At 46.4% G+C, this 19,090-nt stretch overlaps 1 protein-coding gene across 1 annotated transcript in view; it reads left to right on the top strand.

Moving 5' to 3' along the window:
- The first annotated feature begins 638 nt into the window (after window positions 1-638).
- The window catches only part of LOC126521931 (glutamate receptor ionotropic, kainate 2-like), a 105,138-nt gene continuing 86,686 nt past the window's right edge, over window positions 639-19,090 (top strand). Inside the window, exon 1 of the mRNA XM_050170676.3 lies at window positions 639-1,267. Coding sequence (XP_050026633.2) covers window positions 1,033-1,267 — 235 coding nt within the window. The 5' untranslated portion in view covers window positions 639-1,032. The remainder of the gene's footprint in view (window positions 1,268-19,090) is intronic.

Genomic DNA, 19,090 nt, shown 5'->3' on the forward strand with positions numbered 1-19,090 from the left:
ATGGCCGGCCTCCTAAATTCAGAAGGACGATCCCGCGGTTCGCGTGGCCCGAAATAACCACGCGTCCTTAGTATATTTGTTTCCCCCCCTCCCCCCGTTCCCTCGACGTCTGGTTCCTCCTCTCAGGAGACAACACTGCGGGTGCCAGTGTGTTCGCACAAGCCTTGTCGCCTCCCCCGCGCCACCCTCTCCGGTGCTGTTTTTGAGCATCGCATCTCTCTCTCTCTATCTCTGTCTCTCCCTCGCCTGGCGTCACCACCGGAGAAGCCAAAGAAACGCAGCGAAAATCCAGCACACTAACGTCAAAGATCTGTAAAATACTGCTCAGGCAGCAAATCAAACAAAGCGTAGCTCTCGGTTCGCCCCTTCGGTCTCCTCGCTGCCAAAATGGCTACCGAACGAAGTGCAGCGCCTCCTACTGGTCCCGCGGCTTCTGTCTCTTCAGCAAGCTCGAAGCAGCACCAGCACTTTGATTCACTGCCAGCACGGCAAACGACAGTGAAAGTACAAAAATTAAAAGAGAAAGAGAGAGAGGGTTGGGGTTGGAGGAGAGGTGTATACTTGAGGAAGAGGTGCCGAGTCGCTGGGAACCACGGGAAGCATCCGCGATTTGCAAGGGGCGCGACGACGGAGGGGGGAACGGTGTTTTTTCTGGCGGTCCAGGAGGAAACTTTTCTGGGGCCCGCACGGCAACGGACTCGTCGCGTTTTAATTTAATTTGGTTCGATCGCGTGAACCCAGAAGAAGCGGAAGAGAGAGAAAAAGAGCTAAACTGCGCGAAGAGCGCCTCTTGTGTGTATATGTTTGCGTGTGAGGTAGGCGAGTGCTTTTGCAAAGCGGTAATCGACGCTGGACGTCCATGATTGGGTGATTGGGTTTCCGTTCCCCGAGTCGTGAAGAGGGAGTGCTCGCGTGCGTGCGTGTCTGAAGGAAGAGAGGGAATATTGTGCAGTGAAGTATCGTGCTACTTCCCACACTCTCCTCCGTACGCTTTTCGCCCTCTTGTGTGCATCTCTGTGAGTTTCCGGCGGTATGGATGCCTCCACGTGGTGCGTGGTGCGACGCGTTCTCACCTGGCTCCTGCTCACCTTGACGTGGTCCTGCGGGGTCGCCAGCGGCTCCAATGAAACCACGGCCCCAGTCACCGAAGCGGAAACGACAGTGGAGGCGGTCACTTTTGGCGCCGGACTGACGACGTTGGATGATACGTTCCTCTACCTGCGCGATGCAAACAGCGAGGACTTGAAGGATAATGTCATTCAAGTCGGTGAGTGTATACTAGCTTGAGGGTTCGTTTGAGAATGGCACAATGTGATCTGGGTGCATTGATGTGTAGTGATGGTTCATTAGCAAATACCAACGGGAATGAGCGAGCAAGCGAAAGGATTCCGGTAGGTGTCACAAGGTCACGCTTGTGGCACTCGTAAGTGGAGATTCGGGAATGGGTGGCGCAAATGACACCGTGTGATACATCCAGTGAATTCATATCTGCACTCGCCTTTTGTCTAACTAGCCTTCTTAATTGTTATTTCAGATATTACTCAAACATACGTTGAGAATCTGTTATTTTCATTTAGCTTTAGTTTCGCCTTCCCACAGCAAATGGCACACTTTCACATCATGTGGGGCGGTATAAGGCACGGGATGAGCGTTATATTAAAGGCGTTCGGTTTAGTCAAGGGGCTCGCTACCATCCAGTCCCTAGATATCTTTCTTTCGATTAATGAAATGCCAAAACTTTTTGCTGCATGAGGAACGTAAAAGTGCGGGCGAATGAACGGTTATAGGATGCGCTTAGGCGCGAAGTTGGGGTATACTACATTCGTTCATTAGAAAAATATATAGCACGATTTTCGTGCAGCGGCACTGCAGAAATTTAATCGCCGGTTTTGTACTGCGAGCGCAGAACGTATAAACGACTGCGGATAATGGTTTTTCTTTCACACTGCGGCTCTTTTGGCACTATATTTCGGAACGCAGTTCTTACTTTATTTAAACACGTCCGTTTAAAGGAACTGATAAAGCTATAAAATGTTGTATATTACATTATAGGAGAACAACGCTAAGTTCTCGAATCAACTTCACCACTGTGGATGTTTGCTAGTGTTTATCCATGTTCATATTCACCAAGAAGACACATGATTCCTTTGCTGTTAGTACATGATCAATGAAGGGTCGCGGGAGGCTTACGCTGGCGCCATTTCTTTACTCTCTCCACGTATGAGGCAGACTACACGAAAAGGGGTCTACAATCATTCGAAAAACGAAATGTTTTGAAAGGCTATACTACGGGCGAGAACTTCAGGAAACTCTATAATTGATCATCCGCCAAACCTGGGCGTTTCACCACAGCACGCGTTTAAAACTTGACTTTGGTTTGTACTTCGGCAGATGAGAAACTTAAAGCGTAACAAATAGATAGGTACTGAAACGAAAAATAATTCAAGCGAAATGCGCCAGCCTGTTGAATTTGCCGGCAACGTCCGCTTAGGCAATTTTCCTTGGTCGTTTTCTAGCGCATGAACCTGGCATGCGTGAGGATAGGTATTTAACCAAACGTAAGTCTAAATGCAGCTGGCAGCTTGAAAACTTAAGTACGCCGCCGCATGACATGAGCACACCGCGCGTCGTTTCAACGACGCCGTATCAGTCATACCATTTGTCATTCTAGACATGAATTTTTTAAATAGTTATATTAAAAGAACAATTTGCTGAAACAAAATCACGCAACATATTTTGGCAAATAGCAAAATACGTTCACAAGGAGGAAAAATTTAGGCCGTGAATCGTGTCAAATATGGACTAATTAGGCCAGGCGAACAAAGCTGAAAACTGGAAACGCCTCGCGCAGTCTCGACGCGCCCTCGCCGGTATAGAACTCGGCACCGACCCAAGAACAGTGGCACTGAGTGGCGCGAGCTGTTTGTCGGTCTGCGGTCTTGGCATCGGTGGATGTATGCGTTCACTTTCTTTACTCCACGCTTGCTTCCCTTGGCTTGCTTCTTTCCCCCAGAAATTGTAATGATCGTTCATTATGTGTTCAAACCGAGGGAAGGATTTCCGAATCATTGTGATCGTCGGTTCTTTTTGTCATTGGCCGGCTGCTTTCCTAATCATATGTCTGACATCATGATTGGTAAGAATTCCCTCTACCGAAAAATTCAATCGCCAGAGTTCTTCTTTTTTTTTTTGTGAATACAGGTCCAGGTCCCTTCAGCTATTATTCCGGTATTTGTTTCTTTTGCCACCTTTTATTCCCTTTACCTCTTTCCCTAGCAGAGGGTCCAGCTGGTACTTACACTGGCTAACCTCTCTGTCTTCCATTTTGTCTCTCTCTCTCTCGGCCTCAGAATTCCTTTGCTGCGACAGCAGCTGGTTTTTAGAGCAGGCACCACCACCCTACTGATGAACAAGGCACGTATTCATTAAAAGCCCTTATACGATAGAATTGCTCGCAAAAGCGAATTCCGGCCAATGGTTATGCTCGACATATCATTAGTGAAGACGGCCGATCAATGCAAAAGAGCACTTACGAATTAAAGCTTTTTGAATTCGGCCTTAAAAAATTATTTGCTATGCGCACAATTTCATACTTGCACGATACAGTTCGGTGCCTGCTGTGGTTTCCTAAATGCTCACAGAGACATCACAGCTCTCAGAGCCTACGTAGCAGGTGTAAAGCTGTTAAGCCACACACAATTCCTACACTCGAAACTACTGGCACTGCATTCCAACGGCACTAGATGTTGCATTCGTTTTGGAGGACCCGTCCGATCTCCAAACCACCTCAGTCGAAAAGGTATGTCTTGCGGTGAGAGGCTTCTGAAAACCTGTAGCGTTCTTGCTACTTTCGAAGCCATTTCTGATTAGCTTCAGCTGCGAAACGCTTGCGTGTGTTCACCATAATTATAATTGCTGTCTTGGCTCTTGAGCGATGGTACTGTTGCAGTTTTTAAGGGCAACCGAGTTTGACAAGCGGCTGTAGCCTAAACAGATGTTTGTAGTGCTGCAAGTGCAACTGGGCTGTGCGGTGACGGTATGCGGTGACAGTGACGGACTGTGATTATATGCCTGTGCTCCTTTTTTTCTTTATCTCTACTTTGCTATCACTTTACCTACCCTTCCCCTCTCTCCCCAGCCCAGGGTAGCTAACCGGATCTTCCTATCTGGTTAACCTCCCTGCCTTTCCCCTTTCTTCTGTCTCTCTCTTTTGGCTCTTGAGCATCGTGCGTGTCCAGCGCTGCTTCATCTTTTGTCTTGTAATCAATTGACACGTAGATAACGTTCGTTCTACATTTGAGGCAATATCTAAACGTAATACAGAAAAAAAAAATGTTGCATGATAGGTGGATGATTATAGCGCATCCACGGGTCCTGTATGCATATCACCAAGGGGGCAGAAGGAAGTCTGATACTCACATTGGGGCTACCGTGCTGTGTACACAAAGCACTGTTTGACAGAGATGCTGGTGAGGGGAATTTGGCAGCCGTTCTCGTGCTGCGTTGAAAGCCGGCGTGCGACGGCGTGCTCGGCATCAATCATCAATGCAACCTGCGTTACCTTGCATACACCTCGCACGTATAGATAACACCTTCCTAGCGCAGTTGTCTCTCTTTTTTTTGCCAGTAACCTATAACTTTTGGTTTCTCACTTCGTGTTTCGCCGGCTCCACGTTGGGGGCGAGCTAGGAGTTCGTGCAGATGCGATGTTGTAATGGAGCACCCAGCAACGTGGGAGTCTCGAAGCGGCCGTTACCCAGGGTGCAAGTGAGAATACGCAGGTGGCGTCGGTGATGAATCGTACAAGAGCAGCCCGCGGACAGTCCTCTATACTCCGTCTTACAAGCTGGTTGCAGCACTGCCAGAGCTACGAGGCGTACACAGGCAATACCTTGCGCAGCGGGTATATAGTTCCGCGCGTACACTGGATGGTTATTGGCTATACTAGAGGCTTTTATGTTTGCTCGCTACCTTATACGGTACAGTGACACGGGACATGTTAGGACCTTTGCGCATGCGCGTCGTATACAGAGAACTACGGTGGTAGTTACTGGCAGAAACCGTAATAGCCACCCTAACCGTAGCAACATGACAGTGCCCGTGCAGCGCCGACCACCCGCTTCGAGCCGAATTCGCGCTTGTTACTGGCTCTCCGCCATGTCAGCAAGAGACAAGCGGCAAAATACGTCATCGCTAAGTCTCATCTCAAACTGAGATCAAATCAATTGGTATGTTTCGTAGTAGTTATTGAGATCGACTGTTAGTTTTCACGCTGCTAGGGCTGCAGACACGGCACCGAGCCGTAAAGCTGGTTTCAGTTCTAGTTTGCAGATGTCGCAACAGCATTAGCATTGGTGTTGCGCTGACGATGCGGATCGCTATAAAAGCCTGATTGTTTACTGCATCGTTCATTTACTGCCCCGCTCTAGCACGGTACGTGATAACGGTAGCGAGCAAACGCCAAATAGACGCCGTGCAGACGCTGAGGCGCGGGTGAACCTTTGTAAGGCCATTCGCCCATACGACTTGCTAAGGAGGCTGCAAGGTAATTCTGGGGCACTTATTCAGTGGCACATTCCTAGGGGCATATACCCAATGGCATATGATCAGGTTCCTTTCGGCACTCGAGGGCTTAAGCGCTCTGCTCAAGTTCTTAAGGACTTGTAATTTGTGCGACCGACTTTGAAAGTTGTAGCGCGTAGCATCGCGTTATCGTGCGAATGCTTCTGAATATTTTTTTTTCATTTCTTATTTGTATCACCTGCTATGCCCATTACCTCTTTCCCAAGCACAGGGTAGCCAGTCGTTACTTACACTGGCTAACCTCCGACATTTCCTTCCTTTTTTTCCCCTCTCTCTCCCAGTTGCCACAAGCGCACATACCTAGAGGCACACACTTAAGTTGGCGTCAAAGAGGTTCACTGATGAGCGCCACATTCCGAATGGCCCATACCCATGGGAATCACCCACAATTTTACGCACTGTCTTCAGAATCAGCCCACGAAAATGGCAGGTGCTCGCTGCAGAAAACTGTGTTGAACTCGTCAACAATACTTCGCATAAAAATGTCAGACCGAAAGATAAGCAAAGAATGGAGCAAAAAAGCAACGTAAGGTAAATGTAACGCTACTCGGAGACAACTGTGAATTCTACAACGCTTGCTTTTTAATCGCGCAGCGCGAGGCCAGGTTCAATCAGGAAAGTGACACCTCGCTTCTGTTATGCATGACGAAAAGTTCATCGGTACATGCCCTAGAATGCACGAGTGGTCAGGAGGGATTGCGCGGACGAATTTAATGAAGAAGCGGAATAGGAAAGGCGTATTTTAGTTTGCGTTCGCTAACTATTAAAGCTTATATTCGATTAAAAAAGGTAGATTCAGAAGTCTTACCGCGAGCCAAAACCACGATCTGATTATGAGGCACGCTGGAATAATTTTGTCTCCAGGGGTCCTATAACGTCCACTTAAATCTAAGTATATGAGCGTTCTTACATTTCGATCCCATCATAATGTGACCGCCGTGGCAAGGTTCGAACCCGCTACCTCGAGCTCCGCTGCGTCTCTCCATAGCCACTAAGCTGTCATGTTGATGCGAAAGTGCACGCTCCCTATCTTATATTGGTATATGTTGTGCGACAGTTAGGTGGCCCTGAAATACTCTTTATGAAATAACGAAAAATTCCACACCCTGTTATAACGTTTATTGCGGCTTTCTTTGTTTTCTTCATTAACTCCAAAGCATTCTGTCCTCCCGATGTCACGGTGCAATAGTGCCGTATCTTCTAGGCGGGGGCAGGAAACAAATAAAAAAACATCGAAGTTCCTTCGAGTGATGCGGAACAACTTCAACGATAAAAGAAAAAAATGAAATAAGGGAAAGCAAGTTCTCTGAAGGCCAACGCGTGCCGTTCTGCCAAGAGGAAGACACTAAATGAGGAGAGAAACAGGGAGAACGAAAGTTGTAGCCTGTAACACCATTCGTAGTACAAAGAAGCAGAATTAGTGGGCAAAGAAAGCACCGGCTACTATGCTAGGTACGCAGCGCGCAGATGGGGTGGGAACATCTTCTTTGCTCTGCAAAAAAAAAGAAAGAAAGAAAGGAAACAAAAAAGAACTTTCAATGCAGCTTAACCCTGCACATACATACATGCACTGAGATATTTCCTTTTGCCTTGTTTTATCTTCCACCGTTCAACTTCTCTTCCTTAAGTGAACTTATTTTTTCTTCTTTAGAACACGCGTATTCGCCTGCTGGCTTTCTGACCACTTAATTTAGCCTGGCATTCTGCAGCGAGTCATTGTTTAAAAATTTTGTTGCTCTGCAGCTCTTTCAATATATATATATATATATATATATATTGCCAATGTCAGCTATGTTATCTTGCGCTATGAGGGCCACTCAGGAAACGATATGAAAACGACGAGATGAGATGGGATATCAGCGTTTCCTTGCTTTTTGTTCAGGTAGAAATGCTGCGTCAGTCTTTTCCCAATTGCCGTTACATTTTTCCAATATATTTTCTTCCTGCTGGGCACGCACTCCATGAAACGAAAGAGTGGCGGCATCATTCTTCCACACTTCCTGGTGCGATCACATTTGCGTTTTCATTACGAGGGCCGAAGGGAACACTAAAACGCAGGCGCCTCGAGCTCTCTCAAAAGCATAACCGAGGCATACAACAAAAGGGAGCAAAACAAGTGCGGGCCCTCACAAAGAAATGCAAACATATCGAAGCTGATAGAGGCTTTCCTTGTCTTATTACGCATGTGCATATTTATTGAGTACGCGGAGAGATCAAACAGAAGAAGGGCGAGAAAAAAGAAAAGAAGAAAAACATCGTGTTCTCTCTCTCTCACTTTCTTCTTTTTTACTGTTTAAGGCAATCCCGTTTGAAGGCCGTCTGCGGTGCGATGACAATTTTATATTAGCAATGCAAGAACTCGGCCAGATCGTTCCATGCACTGTCCAGGATGTCAAGGAGAGACCGGCGGCAGCGAACATCTTATTTTTCTTCTCTCTCTCCCTCTGTCTCTGTTTCAAGCATGACTGAAACGTGAGAGCGGATGTCTGGCGCACCGTGCTACTGAAAATTTGGCAGCCCAGATCTAACTCAGGCCAAAAATGAAAGAGAGAGAGTGGCAAATAACGAAGTGGTGCCAGACTGCTGTTGAACGTTTCTTCACTTGAAATTTTTGCTTAGCTAGCTCAGGTTTGTGTGTTTAGTGCTGACAATGCTTTCGCCAAGTTTCTGAACGCCAATGCGATCATTTATCTCATGTCTACAGGATAATATAGTTTGAATTAAGGGTTTCAAAGACGTTGACGCGCATTGCCCTGTATTTTAGATTTGTTCCTTTTTTTTAACGTAAGGAAAAGGTTTCTAATCAGCATTTATTTTTCGGCTGCGACTCAATAAAGCTCTCCAGACAGTCGTTTAGAAAGGCCCAAATTTTAGAAAGAGAAAGAGGCACTCCGAAATAACCACCTACAGAGAACGAATGAGAAATTATTTTTTGCGCCAAGAAAAGCAACCACAGATGAAATGCTACAAGTTTCCATGCATTTGTGTTGGCAGTGCATTAAGCATGGCATGATAAGAAACAACGCACAGACCTCAGTCAAATGCCTTGTAGGATATTTGTCGGGGGAACGTTCTTGATAATAATTGTATGCACACACAACCGCGATGCAGATCTAAATATATATAATGTCCCATAACCTTTCGGTCGCATGCGACACTTCCACTCGGGGGAATTGGCCAAGAATGAGCGCGTACCCAGTGGCAGAATTCGTCTACTCGGGCAGAGACAGCAATCAGCACATGCGCAGTGACCCAGTTTATCTATATAAGTCAACGAATATGTTCGACGATGAAACTACAACGAACACGAAACGCCTGGGAAGCGGCAAAGAAAGCCCTTCGGTTTAAAAAAGCAACCCCCTTCCCAAGTTGCTTTAACACTAGTTACAGGCCACCTGGTATGTGCAAGTATCTTTAAGTGTACTTACATATACTTGCACACAACGCCTGTTTGAGAGAAACCCGTTGTGGTTGCTCAGTGGCTATGGTGTTGGGCTGCTGAGCACGAGGTCGCGGGATCGAATCCCGGCCATGGCGGCCGCATTTCGATGGAGGCGAAAAGACCCGTGTACTTAGATTTAGGTGCACGTTAAAGATCCCCAGGTGGTCGAAATTTCCGGAGTCCTCCACTACGGCGTGCCTCATAATCAGAAAGTGGTTTTGGCACGTAAAACCCCATAATTTCTTTTTTTTTTTTAGAAAGATGGCGGTTTCACTGAACCTATTGCGACTTCCATGCTCTATTTTTTTTTCGCTGTAAGATGCCGATAACTTGCGGAACCGTACGAAAACGTGCGTACTTAGCCGACCTGACGTATGATGCTACGAGCACAGAAATCGGTGGCGTCGCCAAAAGGCAAGCTCACCTTCCCGCATAGTAAACCGGAGACTCGAGTTGCAAAACCATGTTCTCCGCTGCTTCTGGCTTTGAAATTGAGTGACTTCTAGACTCACTAATTCGTGCAGGTGAAGCCATATTTCGCGTTGTTGAAATCGAATTAAATTTATTTAACTAATCAATTTATATCAATTCACCTTCTGCATGTCCGTGGTGAAAATAAAGCATGGTGGTGGTGGTGATGATGATGATGATGATGATGACATACTGCGTTGGCTGTAGCTGGAAACAATGTGCGAATCCAGAACGAGAGAAGGGGTGCTCGCCTGGAAATATCCTGTTCCTCGAGGCGCACGGTTACTTCTATCCGGCCAAACACAATTACGCTGCTTCCAATTTCCTTCACTACAACGGACAATAGTTGCTGCGCGTGAGAAGGTAATCAAGCATTCCTAGTTTCGCCGAAAAGCCGTAATGTCTTTTTTTTTTTGCTTCGCTCTTGTTTGATCCTAACGACGAAAAATCTCCAAGTCAATGATACGTGTAGCGCATCCCAAGTGTAGAACGACCTGTTCGCGAGGTCGAAAAGTGATCCGAACTTTCACGCCTTGTCAGTCCGCGGGGAGTGGGCGAGAGGGCAGTATTGAAAATCAATCAGCGTGGCATGAATCGGTCCCAAAAGGGTGAATGAGAAACGAGGCGTGAGACCTATCTAATGAGGGACGCGACGAGCGAGACAGAGGTCAAAGAGAGAGAGAGAAAAAGAAAGAAAAGAAATCGGCACTTTTCAAATGTTTAGTCAGATTTCTTTCTTACTGGTCGGTCTCTCTTTCCATTTCCGCTATGCGCTCACTTTCTAATGAATAGTTTCTTTTTTTTTGTAATGTCCGGTCGTAAAAGCTTTGCTTTACAACTACGCTGATTATGAGATTTATTTATTCTTTAATGCGAGGTCACAGCTAGCTCAGTGCAGTGGGCGAAATCTATAGCTATGGTTTCAATCCGTGCCTTCTGTGTCGCCAAGTGACCTACTTTGCTTTCTGGCAAGCTGCGTCGCATTTTACGCGCATGCTTTGAAGAGCGAATGTGCCACCCGTGCCCTTGGTATGTCTAATAAATTTCCAGATAAAAGTTTAGGAAGTGTATTTCCAGAAAAATCTAGGTTGGCACTATATCGAGTAAGGAAGGGAAGGCAGCAGGTTTGTGGCAAACCCAAATGAGATTCCGTTTTCGATGCCGCACACCGAGCGCGTGCGTTCGACGACTTCTGTACTAACTACACCCGCTCCCTCACGCGCTGCGCAGTACCTCTGCAGTTGCACCAATTCGAATATCTTTTCCTGGCACATTTTGAGCGCATACAGTCGGCTCTTGGTTTCGACTGTCATCGGATAAGCTTGACAACGCCGCTTGGACAGGAGTTAGTGGCTGGGACGAGTTGGACGAAGCCACATGCTGCTGTTTACATCAGCGCCCCCGAAATACAGCTAGCGGCTAGCTCTTCGCAGCAGCCTCAAGCTTTTTCGTTGCTGCATCGTGCGTTTCATCAACGTCACCGAGCGCGCACACCGGCGAACGAGACAGAATCGCCGATGCACAAGAACATGCAACGGCCTTCTTTTTCGTTAAGCGTTCCGTGTCGCAGAAAATTCGGCATCGGCATCGTCCTGAACCACGCATCCCCATCTATGCAGGCCCTCCCCGTATCGCATAGGCCTTACTGCATTAATTAAATTTCTCAAAGTAAAATGCGCCAGAATATTTTTAAAGTATGACTGACACACAACCACCAGACATGATAGCTTCGGAGTCTAATTTCAATATACGAGAAAACATAGGTCAGTGTTCAGAAACTCCAACGCAAACACCTTTTCCAGATGCCGTTTGAGGTCTGTCTTAGTAGGAGCGGCGCGCCCCGCTCGGCTCCTTGCAACACCATCCAAACGGCGCTCGCCTCCGCGCCTTCGCGGCAGCGGTGGCGCCCGCCGAGAGGGGTGGATGCCCCCCCCCCCCCCCCCCCCCCAAAAAAAAAAAAAGAAAGGAACCAGGAAGCTCGCCTTCGTGCATAGCGTTCGCCCCCAGCGTTTCCAGGAAAACATTGCAGTAACGTAAGCTGTAGTTGCCGGGAAGCGCGAGAAGCAGTCAGGGATCTTTGGATGCTGTCGGGTCCTAGTCTTAAAGGCGAAGCTTAAGCGTTTTGTACCTTTCGACGAGCGCGCAGGGGCGGGAGAAAACCCTGACCAGTCAGCTCCTCCGTGAGCCTGTACCCATTGCACACGCAAACACCTCGTATTAGCGGTCAGCTAGTACTCACCATAATACGTGTGGAAGTTCTTGGAGAAATAACTCCGGGTCGCATGGCCAACCTTCAAATTAAGCGTCCTTCAAATTCTTTTTACTTCATAACTGCTTAGGGAAAGAAACATACGAAATAAATGTCGCATAGTAGCCCGCATAGCAAGTGCTTAGTAAGATCTCTACAGTTGATAACAATAATAAAAGCCTCGTCGTTGCTGCCACCAAAAACATATGCGGTCCCATTGGGCAAAAAAAAAAATTGTTTGTGATATTAGTGCCAGGGTTTCTCCTCATACGAATTGCAGGCAATGCACACAAAAGCTATTATTAAAGTGTTATTGAAAGTACAGGTGACCGACGCTGTAATCGACATAGTTAACACGTGTCATTAAAATAATGTGCACTACGAAGCAGTGCAATTTGTACCATACGGCATAGCATGCGGAGGCTTCGTGTGATCTCGAAACAAGCCCAGCGCCAAGGGTGTACTGCATCAGTGCAACGCACGCCGATGTAGAAAAAATATGCGCGTGCAAAGGCTGGAAGATGCAAAGAACACATTTTCTGGCCTTTGTCAAACTGTCTATACAGCTTTTAGCCCAGGTAGCCATCCAGTACCGTCTGCTGAATAGACTGAATTGATTGATTAGTTGATTGAATTAGAGAAATTACAACAAGGAAGGTTAGGCGACCGTAATCTACGACTTAGGTGTCTCTTAGTGGCACTCGCACTTCGGCGTTGGTGTTCTTTAGGTTAATCGAGCGAACGGTTTCCCTTGGTAGAATATGTGGGCGGGGAGCGAGAGAGGGCGAGGAGGAAGAGCAGTGCGCACCACCTGGGGGGGGGGGGGAGGCGTAGCCCCCTAGCGAGTGGCGTAAGAAGCGCCCCTTGCAGGTCATCTCCAGTGCTGACGTCAGAGCATGTAACAAGTGCGAGCAAGCGAGCGAGTGAGCGCCAGGAAAGAAGCAAGAGAGGAGCAAGTGACGTCACATCCGCTCAGCTAGGCATGTTCACTCTATACCAAGCAACTGTTTTTCACTAATTAGCTGGTTAAATATCATGCCAACTTCTTGCGTGGGACGTCATTAGCGACGTCATTACTTCCGCTTTCGGCTTTCGGGTTTACAGAAATTTTGCAAATGTCGTGCTAACGTGGCGGATCTCAAAGTCTCCGATTCTGTGTTTTAGTGTGCGGTAATCAGTGATTTCTAATTAATTCTAATCTTTCCAGACTCTTCAGTAACTGAACGTGCAACTAAACTTATGCTCTGATATCATATCTACAATGAAACCCATTAATTTTGTGCTGTACTTCTTTTTTTACTATTTTTGTCTGATTTATTTTGAATTTCGTCGCCGGTCGTCTCACGAGGTGAACCGGAAGTGCTGCGCAAGAAACAAGAGTGACACTCGATGCTTGTGCCACTAAAAGCTAGCGATATTGCTACTCAAGTAAGCGTTTGCGCATGGAGAGTACGACTTTGCGGTCTTGTTCTTCACTGCGGAAATAGATTGATCAGACGAACAAAGTTCGGGAAATTTGCGGCGTCCTTGTGGCACTGAGTGCAGCGTGATCAATCTGTTGGGGGCGGCGATCTCTAGAGACAGCAACGAAACTTCTCATCATGGAAGAGACCTTCCGCGGGTTGTCGCAAGAAAAGCGATGGTGAAAAAAGGAACCGAAAAATAAAGCTGCCACTGGGATTCTTACGGGTGAAGGTTCGGCGGGAAGGTGAGTGATGAGGCCCGTGCTGAATAAAGGGATAAAATGCTGTTTGTCTATTTCCAAGCTGCGAGTAGTTTGTCGTGTCGTATCTTCTCTTGAGGCATCTCGGTGCATGCAGCGTGTAGTGTGCAGGCAGGGATGAACGGCTTGTGCGTTTGTCTTCATCAAGGAACCCATATCCGTTATTTTGTCTTCCGTGAGCGTGCGGAGCTCCTGTACGGAAGTAATCAAGTCATACGTTGTTTCTTCAGATGTGACAGTTGACCCCGTTTCATGGATGAAATAGTGCATGCTCTACCGCATCTTGCGGAGTTTCTCTTTCTTTTTGTTCTATTTTATTACTCGGGCTGCTTTGGAGAGAATGAGGTAGAAAGTACCTCGGCCACTCCATCTTCTATGCGTGCCTTAAATAAATAAATAAATAAATAAATAAATAAATAAATAAATAAATAAATAAATAAACTCTTCTTCTAGCAAATGCATTACTGTCTGTTCGCTTCATAGATCCATGTGGTGGTTATAGGTACGAGAAAGCTGACTGAAATAAGCACGGCTCATTGCGGGAGATTTTAAGTTTTTAACTCCTAAGAAGCCGGATGCTTCTTCACAATATCTTAAGCAGCCTTTACACGTATAAGGCCACAAAAGGCTTAATGGGCATTCTTGACGGCGACTCGAGGGTAAAAACACCTGTGAGCGTCATTGAACATTCCTCTGTGAGTGTATTTATACTGACTACCAACATTTTTTATGTATAATTTACCTCTTTCTCAAGTATAGGGCAAACAACCGGGGGCGGCCTTGGTCAACCTCCCGGCCTTTCCCTCTGCTTTGCCTCACTCTCAATATATAATTGAACTTGGCTAAATTAACGCCATGAACGATTCATTATAATACGTCACTTGGACACTAAACACAAATTTCTACACATTCATTTTTCTACAGTTAAGAAAGGGATGTGAGTACTCACACAGAGCTTCCTTGTAGCAAGCGATCCTTCATAGCGAAGGGCTTGTAAGCATAGTCGCTTTGTTACTATCGCTGGGACGCTGCATAAACATATTTTCAGGAACGTACCATGAAAGGTTGTCTTGAAGGACATAAGTGAACTTGGGAGTGAGTATGAAGCAGTCGGGCAGTAAGATATCGAGAATTTCCCTTCCGGCAAGCCGACGTGAGCTTTCAGCGCGTTAGCAAGAAACATGGGAGTGCCTGCGTTGCTTTGCAGGTACTTCTGCTCGTCAACAGACGTTTCCGTCAACGTCAGCCGCCGAGAGAGGCAACTAGTTTACCATGCACCAAGAAAAATGTCACGTGCCGAAATATGCAAGAGTCTGCGATGACTGAGACCTTGCGGTTTATTCGAGCTATAAGGTTTAATTTCCGGCACACCGCCATATATTTCTCTTGTTGCCGTCGAGCGACAGCTGCTCCATCGTCTTTCTTCTTCTTGTTTGTATCCCCGTTTGAACTATCTCTTTCGCTAACGACATTGAGGTTATCTTGAGTTCATGTCTGGTCAGTGGGTCTCTTCCTCCGAATTTGACGCTCGTCAAAGAACAAGCAAGTTGGCTACGCAAGCAATATTTGATTAGCAACTCAAGTAACAAAAAAAACTATAAACAAATTAATAATCTGATGTTGCGGGCCATTTCGTTCTGTTGCATGATGGAACACTGCGCTGCGAAGCAATATCTTCGACATGGTCGTGAAGAACTAGGGCATTAAACACACAAGAAGCGCCGACTAACTGTTTAATGAAAGTGACGAAAGAAAAGGTAGCGCAGTGTTCGATCATTATACAAAAAGTTATGTGCAGGAAACCGCCGTATTGTCTAATGGCGCCGGTGCTTGTAGCAGCCTAATGTTCACACAAGTGCATTGTTTTGCTTTAGGCACAGAAGATAGGCATCACAAAAGCGACTGAACACAAAAGGCGGTGCGCTTCAGTTGACAGCTAGCCTGTGTGAGCAACTACAACACTTCCGCGGGGTATCCTTTTTTTTTCGCTCATGTGTTCAACTTTCCCTAACGGTGTACTTTCTGCTTTCCTTTACCTTTTATCCTCCCCTCTTCTTCCTTCAACAGTGTGGGGTAGCGAACCGGCTATTCCCGTCTGGTTAGACATCCTCCTTTTCCCTTTATCCCTTTCTTTCTCTCTCTCTCTCTCTCTCTCTCTCTCGCTTTGCTTTCTGCATGTAACCATTTTTCACCGGATGTAAGCACTTTTCACGTGCTTATATCGCATACCAAATTGCTTGAATGTTGTCGATGATACCATAGCGAAAAAGTCTTGACAAATGGTATTGCGGTGTTCGCCGCAATCCGTGTTGGAAAAAAGTATGCAAGTACCAACAATCACGTTAAAATGTGCTGGGAGGCAAATATAGATAGCTCACAGGCCTGACCCATCAGTTCAGATTAGACGATCAAGAACTGTGGTCACTGCTACTATTGTGGATTGGATATTGGCACAAGTTCACCTAATAAAGAATTAGACTCTCAATTCACAGTTTTGGTAGTGCCTGGTTCTTCACTGTCCCTACAACATGACTATATGCCAAAAAACGCGCACCGAAGTAGGCTGCGTTTCGTGAACAAAGTAATGGCAACGATGTTCAGTGATGTCATCAAAGCAAACGACAGAAATTAAAAATCACCCTAGTGATAGTAGTAAAGCAAAAATAAGAATGTTTTACAGCAATATGAACAAACGAAGATTTAAAATGTGTGAAAGCTGCACACGCAAATTAGGGATCCTAGCCAACTTTAAAGCATTTAAAACAGGCACATTATCAGACATCGTAATTTCGGGGCCTCCGTGTGTGTGTGCGAACTTTCTTCTTTCCTGTCCCTCACAGTAGGGTAGCCAACCAGACGCATTTTTGGTTAACATCCCCGCCTTCTGTCTTTCTTTTCATCTCCTCCTGAACATTTCTTGTGTGAAAGTATCTGTTAAATTAAATTATGAGGTTTTACTTGCCAAAACCATGGCCTGATTATGAGGCACGCCGTAGTGGGTGACTCCGGAGATATGTACCACCTGGGGCGTGAACGTGCACCTAAATCTAAGTACACGGGTGTTTTCGCATTTCGCCCCCTTCCAAATGCGGCCGCCGTGGCCGAATTTTGATGGCGACGTTTGCGGATTGTGCCAGCTGGCGACGTTTGTGGATTGCGCCCGCGAAACTAGTCACAGATACTTTTTCTCCTAGTTGCCTCCGTTTAATTGCTCTCTAAGTCACATCCGCAGATGAAAAATGCGTCATATTCAGAGCTTAGTGGTAAACAAGATTGTGACAAGATTGTTTCAAGTGATCACTTATGCTTCATATTCCCCGCCCATCGCCGCTGCAGAATTGAGGGACAAAACAAAAACAGAAAGCAAGCTTCTGTCGCTCCCGATCAATCCCAATTAGCTAGAATTGTTGCGAGTAATGTATTAAGGCAAGCTCCTTTCTTGCCTAAATTTTGTACAGCCAAGAAATCTTTCCTTAAGAAAGCAAGGAAAAATACCTGCGTTAATCAAATGGTAGTGTGTTTTGTTTTATGTGGCTCATAGAGGGTTTTCCAAATGCCCTCTTTTAAACGTTACAAACTGCTTCGCTTACAATATACCCGGTGTTTTTGCGAACACTTCCAAAAATTGCTAGAAATGAAGCATTCAAGATAGAAGCTCAATTTTTTGGACACCAGATTGTTAGAAACGGTGGACGTTGGGGGAGCACGCGGTAATAATCTTAAGTTAGGCCAGTTACAACTGCTACTAGCAATGAAAAGTTTGGAGCTACTGACAAGGTCATCTCACATGAGCTGTCAGCTCACGCAAAAGGCCCTCCTAGTCCCTGCAGCACAAGGTTTCTCACTTTATGGCTCCAAAAAACTGAAACTGAGGGTTTGAAGAACACAGGAGAGCACGTGTCAAAGACACACCAGCTGTTGAAGCCTCATGACGTCTCCCGTTCTGCCCCATGAAAGCTGGACCATCTTCCTTATTTCGACAAACCGCTTGAGTTAGGAACCACATTAGGTCCCATAGCGTTTCATCCAAGGCTTACGTCAACCCTTGACTTTTCTTTTGTCGTTCTCTCGGTCCCCTCTGGTGTACTTGGGCTCGTAACGAAAACTCTAAAGCATGTTTCACCAACAAGACCAATCTTAAACCCGTCCTTTGTCATCCCTTGCAGACATTGGCGTAATTGACAACATCTAGCTCATTTACGTCAGCAACATCGCATTCATTTCACCTGTACGTACCATGACCATAAGAATTTATCTATCATGTACTTGCTCCTCGCGCAGAGTTTTTCTATACCCTATCCCTTTCCCCACGTTCCATGTATAGGCGGATACGCACACGCCGACAGAATTCTCCACGTATCAATAAAGCGCTTTCACTGTTTCTGCTCTCTAGAACGATCTAAGAATATAGACAATTGCTCACTTTTTTCGGCACCCATAACCCCTCTTTGCTTTCCCATTGACCTTCGCTCTGATCTCATAGCCAGAAATTCCATCCTCCATCTTCCGTCCTCGCTCCCGAGCTCCCCCTCCCCCTCCTCCCCACGTGTCCGCTCCCTTTCCCAAATCTTTTCTCGGGTGGAGCAAGTCGCTCTCCGAAGACTTCGAGCCGGGGCGGCCCTTACACTAGCCATCACTTATGCTTGTGGCCAACCGTACCAAGACATTGTCCAGTGTCCGGAGTGTTCCGCTCCTGCGTCTGCAGCGTATGCCCGCCATGTACTTTGCACGTGGCCTGGGACAAAGAAAATTCGCGAAAGTGTACTCAAAGGTGTGCAGCTGAGCAGTGACCAAGCTGAACACTATGACAGATGGATGATGGACAGCAGATTTTATCAGTCACTATTGCAGCATCTTCTCGAAACGGGCCTGCATGCTTATATTTAGTCCCATGCGGAAGTTATGCCGCTTGGTAACCCCTCCAAAAAGAAATAAATAAAAAAAAAAACAGAACGTATTTTCACACGTATCCAGCGATAAGTGCGCATCTGGCATGTTCGCGTCTGCTTGAAAGGCGAATATTCTGTCACAGCAGGGCTTTTCAAACACAGCCTCTACACGATTTCAAAGGCATCGCCATCTACAGAACGAAGCTTTCGCGTTATCGACATGATCCCGACCTGATTTGCATCTCATTGCAGAGTCACGATTTCGCGTCTCTTTCACGCACTTCTACGCTTATCACGCCGTCAATACACGAGTCCTGACTACATAGGACCAGTGTCAGCGTTTGCATATTCAGAAAGGTGGCACTGTTCTTTTTTTTTTTCGATTGCAAGCAGCGCTCGCTGTTCAGCCTGGCTACCTATACAGTTCATAAAACATTTACCAATAGTGTCGTCTGCTCAATATTTTACGTTTCTCCATTCCAGAAACAGGCCCGTAGAGCGCACCACTGAGCCCCAGTTTCGTAGCGAGCGCAGCCTTTACCAAAAGGACTTTGTGAGAAGTATTCGAGAGCAGACGCCCGAAATTGTCTGCTATAAAAGGATACTCGAGGGAGCGTCGCAATGTTTTCCTTGACAAAGCTAGGGCCCTTTGCAAAACATCCCTTATGCATTATGGCCTGGTCGCTTGCGCGGATTCTTTTAAAAATCATTAATGAGGACGCCTCACGCGCAAG

This window comes from Dermacentor andersoni, chromosome 6, assembly GCF_023375885.2.
Source record: "Dermacentor andersoni chromosome 6, qqDerAnde1_hic_scaffold, whole genome shotgun sequence".
NCBI classification, from domain to species: domain Eukaryota; kingdom Metazoa; phylum Arthropoda; class Arachnida; order Ixodida; family Ixodidae; genus Dermacentor; species Dermacentor andersoni.